The sequence below is a fragment of the Spinacia oleracea genome, chromosome 4 (assembly GCF_020520425.1).
Source record: "Spinacia oleracea cultivar Varoflay chromosome 4, BTI_SOV_V1, whole genome shotgun sequence".
Lineage (NCBI taxonomy): Eukaryota > Viridiplantae > Streptophyta > Magnoliopsida > Caryophyllales > Amaranthaceae > Spinacia > Spinacia oleracea.
Window position 1 is genome coordinate 7,077,443 of NC_079490.1, and position 14,267 is coordinate 7,091,709.

The 14,267-nt window shown below is 37.7% G+C and overlaps 1 protein-coding gene across 10 annotated transcripts; it reads right to left on the bottom strand.

Annotated features, from left to right (window-relative positions):
* Positions 1–871: 871 nt before the first annotated feature.
* LOC110797256 (pleiotropic drug resistance protein 3) lies at positions 872–14,267 on the bottom strand. Of its 10 annotated transcripts, none has more exons than XM_022002345.2 (9): positions 12,392–14,261; positions 11,794–11,917; positions 11,425–11,510; positions 10,249–10,323; positions 3,374–3,598; positions 2,769–2,940; positions 2,019–2,273; positions 1,387–1,656; positions 872–1,243 (listed from the first exon to the last, which is right to left on the bottom strand). In XM_022002345.2, the coding sequence occupies exons 1-8, from the start codon at positions 12,397–12,399 to the stop codon at positions 1,390–1,392; spliced, it is 1,212 nt and encodes a 403-aa protein (XP_021858037.2). In that variant the 5' UTR covers positions 12,400–14,261; the 3' UTR covers positions 872–1,243; positions 1,387–1,389. The 10 variants fall into 10 exon arrangements, with proteins under 10 accessions (XP_021858037.2, XP_021858036.2, XP_056699567.1 ...); XM_022002344.2 differs by having other exon boundaries at positions 1,353–1,656; positions 12,392–14,258; XM_056843589.1 differs by lacking the exon at positions 12,392–14,261 and adding an exon at positions 5,611–5,760 and having other exon boundaries at positions 1,353–1,656; positions 11,790–11,910.

Sequence of the window (14,267 nt, forward strand, 5' to 3'; positions counted from 1 at the left end):
GCACAAAATTAAGCAGAGAATACATAAAAAACAGTACCCAAGTCCAAATTATACGCAGATAATTAAGAAAGCTTAAATTGAACTAAGAAATTGAAAGACGTGCCTGCTAATCTTGAAATTTGGTTGATCCTCTTGTTGAAGCTTGATTCCGTCTGGAAAAAAAAATGCAGGAATCAGAAATTAATTTTTTTAATTGACAGTTTTGGAGCGAGTATAATTCAAACTTTTGAGGAATGTGATTACCTAATTTTGATAATAATCTACTATTGCAATTGCAAGAAAACCTAAACAATGCAAATTCTTCTGTTTGAAGATCATAGGCCCTCACACTACAGCAGAAGTTCAATCGAAATCAAGCTCCCAGTTTTTTCGTTTCTTGCGCTGGTTTTACTTAAGGGTCAAAATTAAGTTCATCCACCCTCGACATTCAACAAAGTATTTTAGTTTACACTAATTCAAAAAAAAAAAAAAGTATTTTAGTTTACACACTATTTTGTCAATTGATTTTGACTTGTGTGGCCAAATAATTCAACAACAACAACTTAAAGTCACTATCATACGTCAATTACACATGACTTTCGATGTGAATAGATAAAAAACACATGACTTTTTACAATTTGTGTCATAACTTGTCTTGTCTTTACGCGTAGGTTTTTTGTACTACTAATTTATATAAAACGTAAACAATTAGAAATTCATTTCACATTACAAATTATTGAAAAAAGGAGTACTTATAATCTAGGTGTTTGGAAGTAAGAGGATTGAAATAGAAGATTGGGATGAATCCTCTAATTTCAAAAAAGTTGCTCCAATGAGCTTTTTCAATTAGAGGATTGTATTAGGTAAGATAAAAGACAATTTAGTCCTCAAGTTGCAAAAATTACACCCATATCAATCATGTCCATACATTTATCATTGGATTCACCGATTCGCAATAACTTAATCAAGTAATTACAATGAAGGTAACAACCCTTGCAACAACATAGAAGATGAAGCTAAACAATGATAGTAAATACATTATATGTGGTCTGCTACAAATAAAACCATGAAAGGCCTTTGGTCCCCTCTCACTTTTTCTGCTTCATGCAGTACCTGAAGAAGTGTGCATAATTGCATATACTGGTAAACACAATAGGCCGGGAACTAACTTTGCTCAGTCTGAAAAGTGAAGAAATATACAAGTTATGCAGTCACCCCTCCCTACTTCCTAGCCTGAACTGCTGACAATCTGAATACAGAACACCTAATAATAGATAAATAGAAAGAAAAACAAAGTGTTAAACAAAACAAAACAAGAGCAGATTCATATTCCAATCAAGTACAGAAATAGTTGCAAAACAATGAAATTTTACCTTATTAAAAATGATAATTCCATGAAATACACACCTTTCACCTTCTCTGAAAGTTAAGTTTCCCGATAAAATATGCAAATAGAGACGCAAAAGTCAGAGGAAAGATGATTAGCATAGCAGCAACAAGGCCAAGGCGATCGTGATGACACCCGGAGTAGTCTTCTATGAAAGAAGCAACTGTATTAGTTTTGCCAAATGCTGTGATTTCTTCATGTATATCACCATACTGGGAAGACAACAGACCATGTAGAGTCCAAGAAGTTGGACATAAATAAAATAACCACAGCCACCACTTGGGAATACGCTGCAAGAATTATCATTGGATAATAATTAATCTCAGTTTCTGTGTTCAGGCACCACTTAAAGGAGATAATTAAACCAAATTGAAAGACTAATCATCCGAATACTGTCAATACTCTGAATTCTGACAGAAAGCATACTAAACTAGTTCAGCTTGTTTAGGCCTGAGTTATCTATTATCTGCTTCTTATGCAACAAATGTACTCCTAAAGTCCTAATTATGTTGATCAAAGTCATCTAATTTCATTAACAAAGTCATTTAGGGGAAAGGGGTGCATCTCTTCAATGGGTGGCACTGTGGAAGACGATTGAGAGGCATTTTTGTCAAATATTGTTTGTAGGTCACGTTTGAAAGAAGTAGCTTACCGGTTGTGGGATCAGAAACCCAGAAAACAAATTCATCAATGTGTAGGTAGCTGATGCTGTAATTGCAGCCACTTGGGTATTTGGTGTCAATGATACGAGCATCATACCCATGTAATTGAAATACATCAAAGTACAGGACATGGCATAGAAGTACCAGAAGACTTTGTAAGCTGATAAGTAATACCCAATCATCGGATATGTAATGACTGTGAAGATAAACGCTACAGTAAGAAGATAAGGAAGCTCGACGGTGACCTGCAAACCAACCAGCAGCTAGATCAGCGAAACATTTGAGTGAAGGAACATTAAACAAGTAAAAGTAGAAGTAAAAGTTCAGTTTTCAAGTTTTGGCCAGGATAAGAGGCTAGAATTCCAACCCCTGATCCCTTAAAACAAAATAAACAAAAAGAGTACTGCACAGTTAGTATTCAGATAAATGCAGCTTATTGAGCATGATGTTGCTAATGGTGCGTTCTATTCACCTGATTTTCACTTATTTTTCCTGAACTTATTTTTCATGAAATAAGTGAAAATACGGTGAACAGAACAGAGCATAAAAGCCTAAAATAGACATGAAGAATTGTTTGTGTGCAAAGATTGAGACAGAAACTTAAGGATGATGCAGGAAAATGCTTTTGGTAAATACATGCATGTCGATAATATCATTCCTGAAATTTTTAGAACTAGACAATTTCTTGCAACTTCAAGAAAGATCCAAATGGAAACAAGAGTTGGGAAAAGAAACTATACCTGCGCAAAAGAATAAGCCCATGAAGAGTACATTCCTGCGAATCTTTCCCGATAAATAACAGTTTTTTCTGTAGCAATGAAAGGAATAACAGGAGAACAGATGTTTATCCCCAAGAACATCACAGCAGAAAACATTGAACCAAAAATCGTGAACATACTTTGCTCATCATTTCTGTCATTTCAACAAATAAAAGGCAAAAGTAAGATGTAAGCAGCATCTTTAAGAATATCAAGAATTCGAGATTGAATTTTAAGATAAAATGTAATTTGATATGGAAGGAATGAAATTTTTTAGCACTACCACGTAAATCAAAACTAAAAAACAAAGTTTCAAGAGGACTGTGACCAAACATTTCTCACTATAAGTGCTTTAAAATTCAGGAAATCTCTTAAACAACATGCAACATTCATACAGAAATTTCTCCTCCATTTAATTTATTTATTTGGACACTTGAAATTTAGAACTGCTAGAGGGGTAGTTACGTCTTTTTAGGTACCATGTTTTGGTAAATTGGTACTGACACAAGCTGTAGAACATCAGAAGCTTCTGGTAACTTGAAAAAACGAATAAGGTTCAGATTCCTTAAGAAATTTTCCTGACTTACATGTTCTTCCCTTGCTGCCAGAACAGCAATCCAAAAATAAGAGATGACATAAAGGCAAACATGAGGCGTGTTAAATTATATGAAGGGCTTCTCCAGTAAGATAGCTGTTGTTTCCAAAGGCAAGATTTATACTGTTCCCAACCAGATAATGAAAAGCAGCTACGAAAGTGATCCTTTGAACCCGTGGAAGGGATACTTAGCTTCTGTACAATTTTTTCATTGTTCCTGAAATCAACATGGTTAGGGAAGGCACAAAAAGAACCCCATAAAACCATATCTTCTTAAAATGAAAAGAAAGACCACAACCACTAAAGCTTACTACATCAAAATGACAGAACTTACTGGCATAGAACAGAACTATTGTAAACTTCTGCAAAATCGATACCCAGTTCAATTTCAGAAGATTCAGAACTCAGAAGTGACCTCTAACATCCATGCCGCAGGATTGTAGTTATCTCTAATCTTGGCCATGCCAGGTATCGTCTATTCAATATCCAAAAGAAAAAAAAAATCATGGGAAGCTATGTTACTCAGACACGGGTGTCGGTGTCGTGTCCGGGTAGACATTTTAGCAACTATTAGCAGAGATTTTAGCAACGAGAGCAAATGTTTCATTATAATCAATACCTTCTTTCTGGTGATTTCCCAGAACGACCAATCTAGACTTAGAGACGTTCAATATCACCGCTAGAGAAAAATTTGGTTCGGAAGATCCATGGACTACCCAAATGCACGTTTCCCTGGAGAAAGTTCCTCTAGAGTCCATATCCCATTTTCTTCCAAAGCTCGAATTTCTTCAAACATTGATTTCTTCCATCTCTCATTCTTCATTGCCTCCCTAAAAGATTTAGGATCTTCGCCAGATATAATAGCTGCTAGGAACTTACGATAATTTACAGAAAAATTATTACAATTAATATAATGTGATATAGGATAAGGAGCACCTGAGGAGTGATTTGGAGATAGAGGAGACAGAGATGGACTGTTAGATGAGATTGTATGAGTAACATAATCACGTAACCAAAAAGGTGGAGCCTTGTCCCTTAGGCCACGACCCAAATCCGAAGTTTGGGCTTCAGCAGTTGCTGGCGGCGAGGTGGCATGGTCCACGGATGGAGTATGTCGAGTGTTGGGTGAGAAAGCTGGGCTACTGGATTGAGGGGTTTGGGATTCGGGTGAAAGGAGAGGGTTATTTGTTTGGGGAATTTGGGATTCAGAAAGTGAATTAGGTGTGGTATTGGTGGGTGGATCCAACACACCAGCAGGTGAGGTGAGGATGTGCCTGGCTGAACGCGTGGGTCAAACAAAGTGGGCTCAATTTCATTGGGCTGATTTAGGTGAGGAGCAGGCTCGTTAGTTTCAGTTTCTGTAAAATCAAAGTGAACATCATCTTCACTAACATAAGGCACAATTGTTTGAGGTTCAATGTTGACGTCCTCCGGGTCAACAAACGGGAATATTTCCTCAAAGAACTTCACATCTCGAGACACAAAAAAATCATTTTTATCAAGATCATAAACCAACCATCCTTTCATGCCATAGGATAGCCCAAAAAAATACATTTTCTACTTCTACTTTCAAATTTATCGCCTTTGGTTTTTGATTGTGAGCAAAACATAGACACACAAAAGTATGTATAGTGTTGTAGGAAGGAGGAACACCAAACAAGAGTTCATATGGTGTTTTATTATTTAATAAAGGTGGAGGGGTTCTATTAATTAAATGTGCAGAAGCAAGAACACACTCCCCCAAAAATAAATGGGTAATTTTGCTTGAAATCTCAAAGCCAGAGCTACATTAACCCGCCCATTTTGTTGCGGAGTTCCAACACAAGAGGAAAAAAATAAAATAACGGTAGCGGAAAAATAATCACGCAAACAATTAAATTCCGTGTCGTTATCACTTTGGACAATTTTTATTGTTTGAGAGAATTGGCGATCAATCATGGCAATAAAATTCATGAAAAATACGAAAAAACATTTGTTTTATCATCCAACAAATACACCCAAACGGCTCTAGAAAAATCGTCAACTATAGTAAAAAAAATAACGTGCTACACAAGAAGAAGCATGTCTATATGATCCCCACAAATCACAATGGATTTTCTAAAAAATACGACTAGCTTTGTTATCACTAATAGGAAATTTGTCTCTAGGATGTTTGGCACGAAAACAAACTTCACAAGCTTTATTTAAACTACCCTTAAGGTCTATAATAGGAGAAAGTAACTTTACTACTTTTTCTGAGGGGTGCCCCATCCGTTTGTGCCATAACTCCAATGTCGATGTTGCTCCATTTACCAAAACATGTTGCCCCGAGTCAGCTTCGCCGAAGTAGTAAAGTCCATCTCGTCTAACTCCCGTTCCAATCAGCCCCCCCGTTCGGTCCTGGATAGCACACATCGAGGAGTTAAATTTGACAATTCCCTGTAAATCATCATTTAATTGAGAAACTGAAAGTAAGTTGCAACTAAATTGAGGCACAAATAGAACATCTTTTAAAACAACATTTTTCGATAATCTAACCGAACCTCCTTGAGTTGCATTCTCCGTTTTGCCGTTGGGATGTGAGATAGGGGAATCATAAATATTCGTGATATCAAATAATAAATTTTGGTCACATGTGACATGATGCGTTGCTCCGGTATCAATTATCCAAATTTTGGTATTAAATGTACCGTTAAGGCGATGGTCCGGAACAGGTGTGCTGCCAAATAGGCCTGCTATGGCCTTCCATTGATCAGGAGTAAAATGATTCTGGGCCTAATCCGTGGAGTTTTGTTAGACTTGTGTATTGGAATTGGGTTGTGTGGAAACGTGTACTGTGTTGGCCTTTATTGGGCCACGACTGCCAGAAGACCCAGAAGCTCTGCCCCTCCCACGTGCTAACTTGCTTGAGTAGCCTCCCCTACGAGATGGGCCATTAAATTTGGACTGTCCAGTCCCGTTTTCTGGTTGGCCCACAATATCATAACAATTTTCACTTGCATGGGTGTTTTTGTGGCAATGGATACAAGGATGTAAAGTCCAACAGGTTGTAATATCATGGTCCGATTTCCGGCAGTGTGTGCATACAGGTACTTAGGTACTTCGTTACATCTGTGCGAGCAGGTGCACGGACAGAAAAATCGGCCACCTCAGATGGGTTGTCTTCCATTGCGGGTGTAGCTTGCCGGACACGCTCGTCTTGGGTAACCAATTGATATGCTCGATCAAGGGAAGGCAAGGGATCTTGAGACAGAATATTAGTACGTTGTTGAGCATAATACGGGGTTATATAACCCCATCAAAGGTTCATGTAACTTAGTATTTTCACGTCCGTTTAACATGTTGATCTGCACCAGAACAATTTGAACATGTCAACATGTACAAGTAATAATAGGTTCAAGATTACTTGAATCCTCCCCAATTCATTTTACCATAATATTGATACACAGTCATAGATTTTGTTTGTTCACAACGGGCTATTGAAGACTTAAATTGTTGAATTCTAGGGCCATTCACAATAGAAAAACGATGTTTAAGATGGTCCCATAAGCGCTTGGGATCTCTCATTCATTATCATCATTATCATTACCCCATTGCCTCAAAGAGGCTCCCACAAGAAGCGGGGTAAGGGGGGGTCGGACGTACGCAACCTTACCAGGACGACAACGAGACGACCATCTTCTACTTCATGGGAAGGAAGCGAAGAGGTATTAAGAGCCATACTAAGTTAATTGAGATTTTACCTCGGAATCAATAGTGTTTGTAATCCAAGAAACGAGCATGGCGTTGATTGTATTCCATCGGATTGTGGACGGTGGAGTTAGAGCAGTGATGGTGTCGTCTAGGAATTCAGATTTTCACCGTGCTTCCTATGCGGTTTGAATATCACTAGTCCATTCATTATAATTATTGTTACGAAGTTTAGTTGGGGTGATAAAATCACTCGGACGATCTTGATTGCCTAGATAAAACGGGGAATCTGTTTCAATTCTCTTAGATGGGGGAGGCGGTGTTGCTTCATCGCCAGCCATTGGAAAAAAAAAACGGGTTTATGAGAACCTTGCTCTTGATACCATGTAAAATATTTTTATTTGAGGATAAAAGCCTGAGAAATATTATTGATGAAACATAATATATATACTACAAATATGTCCCTAATTCTAGTCTACGTAAATTATGCCTAGAATTAGAAGATGACTTAAACACTAATGCCTTAAATTAAGAATATATTCTAAACTAAGAATATATGCTAAGCTTAGGTATTAGGATTAGAATTCTAGCCTAATTCTAATTCCTAATTTCGTAACAATCTACAAGTGTAATTCGCCCATAATGCAGGCTCTGTGCGATTCATGGTGCCCCTACGACAAACACACTGCATACTTCAGCTGGAGAAATGTCCATTAGTCTTTGGAACATATATGACGTTGGTGGACTTCGTATAAATGGCCTTTTCTATGACGAGGTCGTCCCTTCTGCCATTGAATTGGAAGGTTCTGACGATGAGGGAGGTTTATACCTCCCTTACGGTTGCAAATATTTGTTCACATTTGTTCACGGCGCTACAACACTTGACCGAGAAACACAAAGTGAGAACTATAACGTTCGAGACCTGATGTCGGGTTTGGTTTCGTGATCCATCAAAATACTTCTTGGCCTCTGGTAACAAAAAGTCTGTTCTTCCATTGCCTACGAAAGACTTCCGTTCTTTTAGGGATCCTCGGCCATGGAGTAATAAAACTTAAGAAGCATATCGTAGTTTAGGGATTCCTGAAGCGCATTGCAGACAAACATATTTGGCCGATTTTCTTTCGTGTTGACTTCGTGCTTTTGCTTTGCCGGTGTCAGATTTGGGTTGCATCCATCATAGCCCTTTTAAACCCGCGTCATTTCTTGCAGGTGCTAAAGAGACTTCCTTGGGGATCCCTATTTTGGCGAGCATCTACAATGGATTGAACAAGATTTTCAGTTCTCCTACTCCGAGAGAACCAAAGTGTACAATCTCCAAAAAATGCAAACAAGATTTCGAGATCGAGCCACGAGCAAACACTCAAAGCTTCGTGTACGTGACCGATCCCGAGGGACAATTTGTAGGCATCAAAAATATCATAAATGCCACGTCATCATTTTTTGTCTCGGAAAAGTCAAAGGTTGACTTATATTCTTTAAAATGACAAATAGACTAGTTAATTTGGGTTTTACATAAAACAGGCCCAATTTAATCAAATGACGTTTATTTAATGAATTTGGGTTATTTAAATGGATTTAAGTAAAGAGGCCCATTTATTTTATCAAGGGGAAAACCCTAAACCCAGGGAAATGATATAAAAAGCTCTCTCCAAGTCATTTGCCCCATACACTGACGTAGTACACAAAATATACTACTCTCCATAAAACCTAAAGACTGCTCCCAAGCACACAAGTCAACACCACATCCCGGTGGAAAAAGAACAACAAGCGCAAGTGTCGTTCTACCTCCATATGACACCCTTGAAAGAAATCAAGCCCGACGGCCCTCACTCAAGACGTCCTATCAAACAAGCTTAGTCGGCCGTGGAGATCGAATAAGTGGATTAACTTTAGAGATTGTACCAGAAATTTCATAAATTAATAAAACTATTTTGTTCACATATTTTGGGTTCATCTATTTTACAAACTTTAAATTTGTGTTAACAAATTTGGCACGCTCGGTGGGACATCTCTACCATTCATCTCCTTCTCCACAAGAAAATCAGTTTACTAACAAAGATGGCCGCTAATTAAACAAATTGTTTCCCTGTCCGATGCTGAGAAGTCTGTCATGGTGAAACAAAGGGCGGCGGAACTCGCCGAGATGATGAAAGGACGTGATGATGGTATACGTACTAGAGGAATGTAGAATGCTGATTTGAACGTGGCCGCTTCAAGATTACGATCTGCGCCTATTACCACCAAGACAAGGAAGAAAATACATGTCCGTGCCTCCTCTGACGTGTCCCTAAGTCCGTATTACTACAAGTCCCGCGACATCCCTGTGTTCGGGTCATTTCCTACTGAAGGTGGACAGCTTTTCATGCCCGGTGAAGAGGATAAACGTCCTCACCAAAAACCTGACAAGTTGGTCATCCACACCAGTCCGTTGTTCAATCCGTTTTATTTGGAAAGCGATGTAGAGAGTAGCGCTGGGTCATCCCCAACACCACCCACCAAAGTATCAGATTTTGAAGAGTCGGTCTAGTCCTCACAAACCAAAGCTTGTTTGATAGGACGTCTTGAGTGAGGGCCGTCGGGCTTGATCTCTTTCAAGGGTGTCGTATGGAGGTAGAACGGCACTTACGCTTCTTGTTCTTCTTCCACCGGGATTTGGTGTCGACTTGTGTGCTTGGGAGATGTCTTTAGGTTTTCTGGAGAGTAGTATATTTTGTGTACTACGTCAGTGTGTGGGGAAAATGACTTGGAGAGAGCTTTTTATATCACTTCCCTGGGTTTAGGGTTTTCCCTTTGATAAAATAAATGGGCCTCTTTACTTAAATCCATTTAAATAATCCAAATTCATTAAATAAACGTCATTTGATTAAATTGGGCCTGTTTTATGTAAAACTCAAATTAACCGGTCTATTTGTCATTTTAATGAATATAAGTCAACCTTTGACTTTTCCGAGACAAAAAATGATGACGTGGCATTTATGATATTTTTGATGCCTACAACTTTTTCCATATTTTTTTGACCTCTAAAGTAAGGTAAAACCTCAAGTTAAAACCTACATTTTCCAAAACCAACATCCAAGAAAATACTCGGGAAAACGTAAAAGCATTAGCAACGATACCCTGGAACTCTGGAAGTGAACAAGAGGAAAGGAAAGGACATAATATTAACAAAAATAATAATTAAACAAAACCTCCAAAGACCTATCAAGGTTTCCTGAAAGCGCCAACAAAAGGGAGGTCTTCCAACAGCCAGGTGGACCAAGAAGTAGAGTCATCCTGCAAAGCACCAGCAACTACATAAATGCACTCGTCCTGGAGACTTCTGGAAAAGTAACCAAATACACTCTAGAGGTATAGTGGGTTGATCCTCAGACTTCTAAATTCTAATACAGACTTTTCTAGCTTTCTGCTATTGTACACTAGCCAGCCAACCCATCCTGACTCCCAAGAGAAAGGAAAATAGTCTAATACATTAAGAAACAAATGAAAAAACTGTACACCAGCACGTCAAAGTTCTGCATAACATACAGGTTAGCTGAGCATGACTTAGACACTACTTATCTTCAAAGTCACTCAAGATCATAGACATAGATTTCTACATTGACAGTTGGTTCCAGCCCTCCAAACTTCAATTTTTATAGTCTTAGATGTCATACCTTGCAACTACATACAGAGAATTAATCTCATCCGATCCTAATAACTAGGAATTATAGTGAGCTTGTCAGTTGCTTGTGCAAGAAAATCTAGGTGTTTATGACAGTGTCATTTACTTGTGCAACTGGGAATTATGCTTCCATATTACTTACCATGTTGTATAGTGATATGTCATATTAAGCACATCTAAAGAAAAGTAGGGAATTGCATACCCATACATTATAACAGATAAACATCAGTTGGTGTAACTTGTAAGTTCACATGAAGATTACAGAGTAGATTCTAGCAGCCGAGATTAAAAAGAGAACGACAACGTGGGGAGTATGACAGTATAAAGTTGTCTCAAATACTTATCAAGTCAGAAAATAGTAAGAAAAAATGTATTATGCAGTGATGCCATAGCCAGATATTGTCATGCTGACATCACAAATAGGATGTTCCTTCTACTATATTTTCTCTCTTATAAAATTTGACAAATATCACGCATTCACGTGTCCAAGATAAATACAGCTGAAGGAACCAGATGAGGGTAAGTATTATTTAGCACCAGCAGCAATAACCTTCTACACATAAATAGAGTGGTTCTTTCTTTCAAATTATTCTTAGCACTGGATGAGAGAAGACCACATGCAAGCTTCTAAAAATTAGAAAAGGTTGTTCTGTCTAATTAATTTTCATAGCACAAAGTTAAACACCCAAATTAAAGATCATTCCTTCACTTACCTCCCAGGTTTGATTAAGCCACTGACATCCTTGATGATGCTAAGCTTTGCTTCTTGCAGCTGAGACCCCAATAACTTGGAAAAGACCTGTATAATACGACAATACAAGTTGGTAAGTCAGAGTAGTAAGGTCCTCATTTTGGCAAATAAGACATTTGCAAAATGAAAAGAGTCGTTCTTAATCATAACAATATTGTGTATGAAGCTATATGCATTTGTAAAATAGCAAATGACGTCATATCCAGAGTCCAGACACCAAACAGTGGCTGAAAGTCTGAAAGACAACCATAATGCTCGTTACGACTAAGAGCTGCAGCTCCATGAGAAGAACGACTGTAACTGAAATTCTTCAAATACTACACGTACTTACAGGGACACTGCTTTTAAAAGAGTTCCACAGTGTAGGAAGGGGCTTGCCATCCACGACCTTACACTTTGCTTCCAAAAAAAGGTTTTTATACTTCACCTTAACAGCAGGAAATTGTAAACCAACTCTACACAGGAGAAGAATTGCAAAAGTTAAGAAAAGACCATAACTCTACAAATGATATGCAGAATAGTAGAATTCCTTTCAATCAAGTCTAGAAGCTACAAAGTCAAACGTCCACTAAGTTTTGGATGTATGATAACCAGTGTATTACACAACTGTGATCAAATAACCAGCAAGATTAAATCACTTAAATAGAAGGTAAACAAATTATTTCACTGACTATTGAACTCACTGAACAAAAGTAAAATTTGGGACATGAAGTGGCCCCGAAACCTCTTACAGATAACCTAAGGGCACCGAAGTCCCCCCCCCCCCCCCCCCCCCCTCCGCCCCAAAACACACAGAGACACGCACAAAAAATCAATTTAATAGAAGTATCAGGCACATCATAGATCAGCGAATAACTAGTAATGAGGAAGCACATACGAGTTCATTTTACTCATCTCATGTATGATAGTGATAAAACATTAAAACTTACTTGTCCATTCTTTTCCTAAGGTTCTGCAACAATCGAAGGTTATCTAGTTAAATTTGTTTGATGAGCTTCTCGATAAACAGACGTCGGTCTAGAGGCCCAAGCATGGAGGCATCAATCATCCGTTTTCCATTGACATTAAGTTTGCTTTCGCCATCATATTTATCAAACAAAAATACCCTTGACCTTTGATAGGTTGGTAACCTCTCGATTTTAGCCCATTTCCTCATCAACGACATCCTCTGAAGAACCTAAAGATGTATTTCTTCTGAAACTGGAGTTGTAACTCCGGAATGATAATTTTGAACTTTTACCTAGCTGTGTCAGATGCTGAAGTTCAATTTCATCACTAAAAAATTGAGCCATAGCATAGCACAAGAAAAGGATCGAAGAAGCAAAGAAGACAACGAAAAAACAGGAGAGGGATTTATATAGTCATTTGCATGCTAATAATACTATGCACATGCAGAAAATATTAAAAAAAATACAAGTGCATCACTATCTAGTAAAAAAATCCAATTGACTTTCAAATCTACGAAGCGTAACATGCAACATGACAATTACGTAACTTGTAATGCTAGAAGAATATGGAATAATTTAAATGTATAACTTCAATCAGATTCATAAGCAACTAACAGAAAACAGATGATACGATATGAGTACAGCTGCACAAACAACTTAATTTTAGTTCTCTAAGCGGAATGAATTGACATTCCTGCTAGGTCTTTAATTAATCATGAAAATCAGGAACTTGACGTTAAATATAAGGCCAGTCCACTGACATTAAAATAATACGGAGTAGGCTGCAGGAAAAAAAAATAGTAGGGAATGCATTGTACATTTGTACGTTGAACTTTTTGTTAAACCATTGACATTCAAGCATCCAGCACTATAATCAACATTTTGCAGTTTTATGAGTTAATAACAAATTTATTATACCGTCTTATGTTTTGGAAAGACATTAACATGCAAATAATCACTATAAAATGTACAAATCAAAAGTCTACAGAGACAGAGGAGTACTCCGTATATAACATAGAAATCAACTAGGAGAATTGAGATTTGAGGGTGTTATTTACGTATGTTTTTAACCAATATGGTAATATAATAACCAAATTAAGGAGTTCTTTATACAGTGACTGGTTTGTTGAAGTTAAAAAACGAATTACATAGGCAATGGTGCATTCAGTGAGCAAATGGAACCAAAGATGCCTCATTTAGCATTCAAGAAATGCATGAGTTGATGAATGGTCGCTTGGAGAAAGCAAGTGTTAGATTTTCTCAGATTAAACGCTGCATTGTCACGGATAATCAACAGCATTTCCCCTACAGGTTTCTAAGGTAAAAAGGCTGCATAACCAAGTGAGAGAGGAGGACAAAACCTATCAACCCAATTAATCCAATTGATTCCAACATTTTTTGCTCAGCCTAACTCTCTATCAGTAGAAATGAAGTAAAGGATTGCATGTTCAGGGTTATTTGAATAGAGATATACTTCATGTTTTCCGGGAACGGGGAAACGATATTGTCGTGTTTCCTAAACTAATTGTAACTGAATTTTCTAAGATGCGACTAAAGAATCTGGAAGAAGATACAAATGACACGACTTGACGATTATTATAAAGGGTAATGTGTTCTGTATAAAAGCATGTCACACCCTTGATAACAAGGGGTTGGGACAATGCGACAACTACTTCCAAAGTCAGACAGAATAACCCTCGGCCACTAAATTGACATGTTTTGGGTTTGAGCTTATTGTTACATACTGTAACAACTATTAAAATCGATACTCCGCATAAATTAAGGAGTACTATATTACTTGTAGCTGTACCTTACTTAGAAACAATTCTACACTAAACTACTTAATTAATTGCTTAAA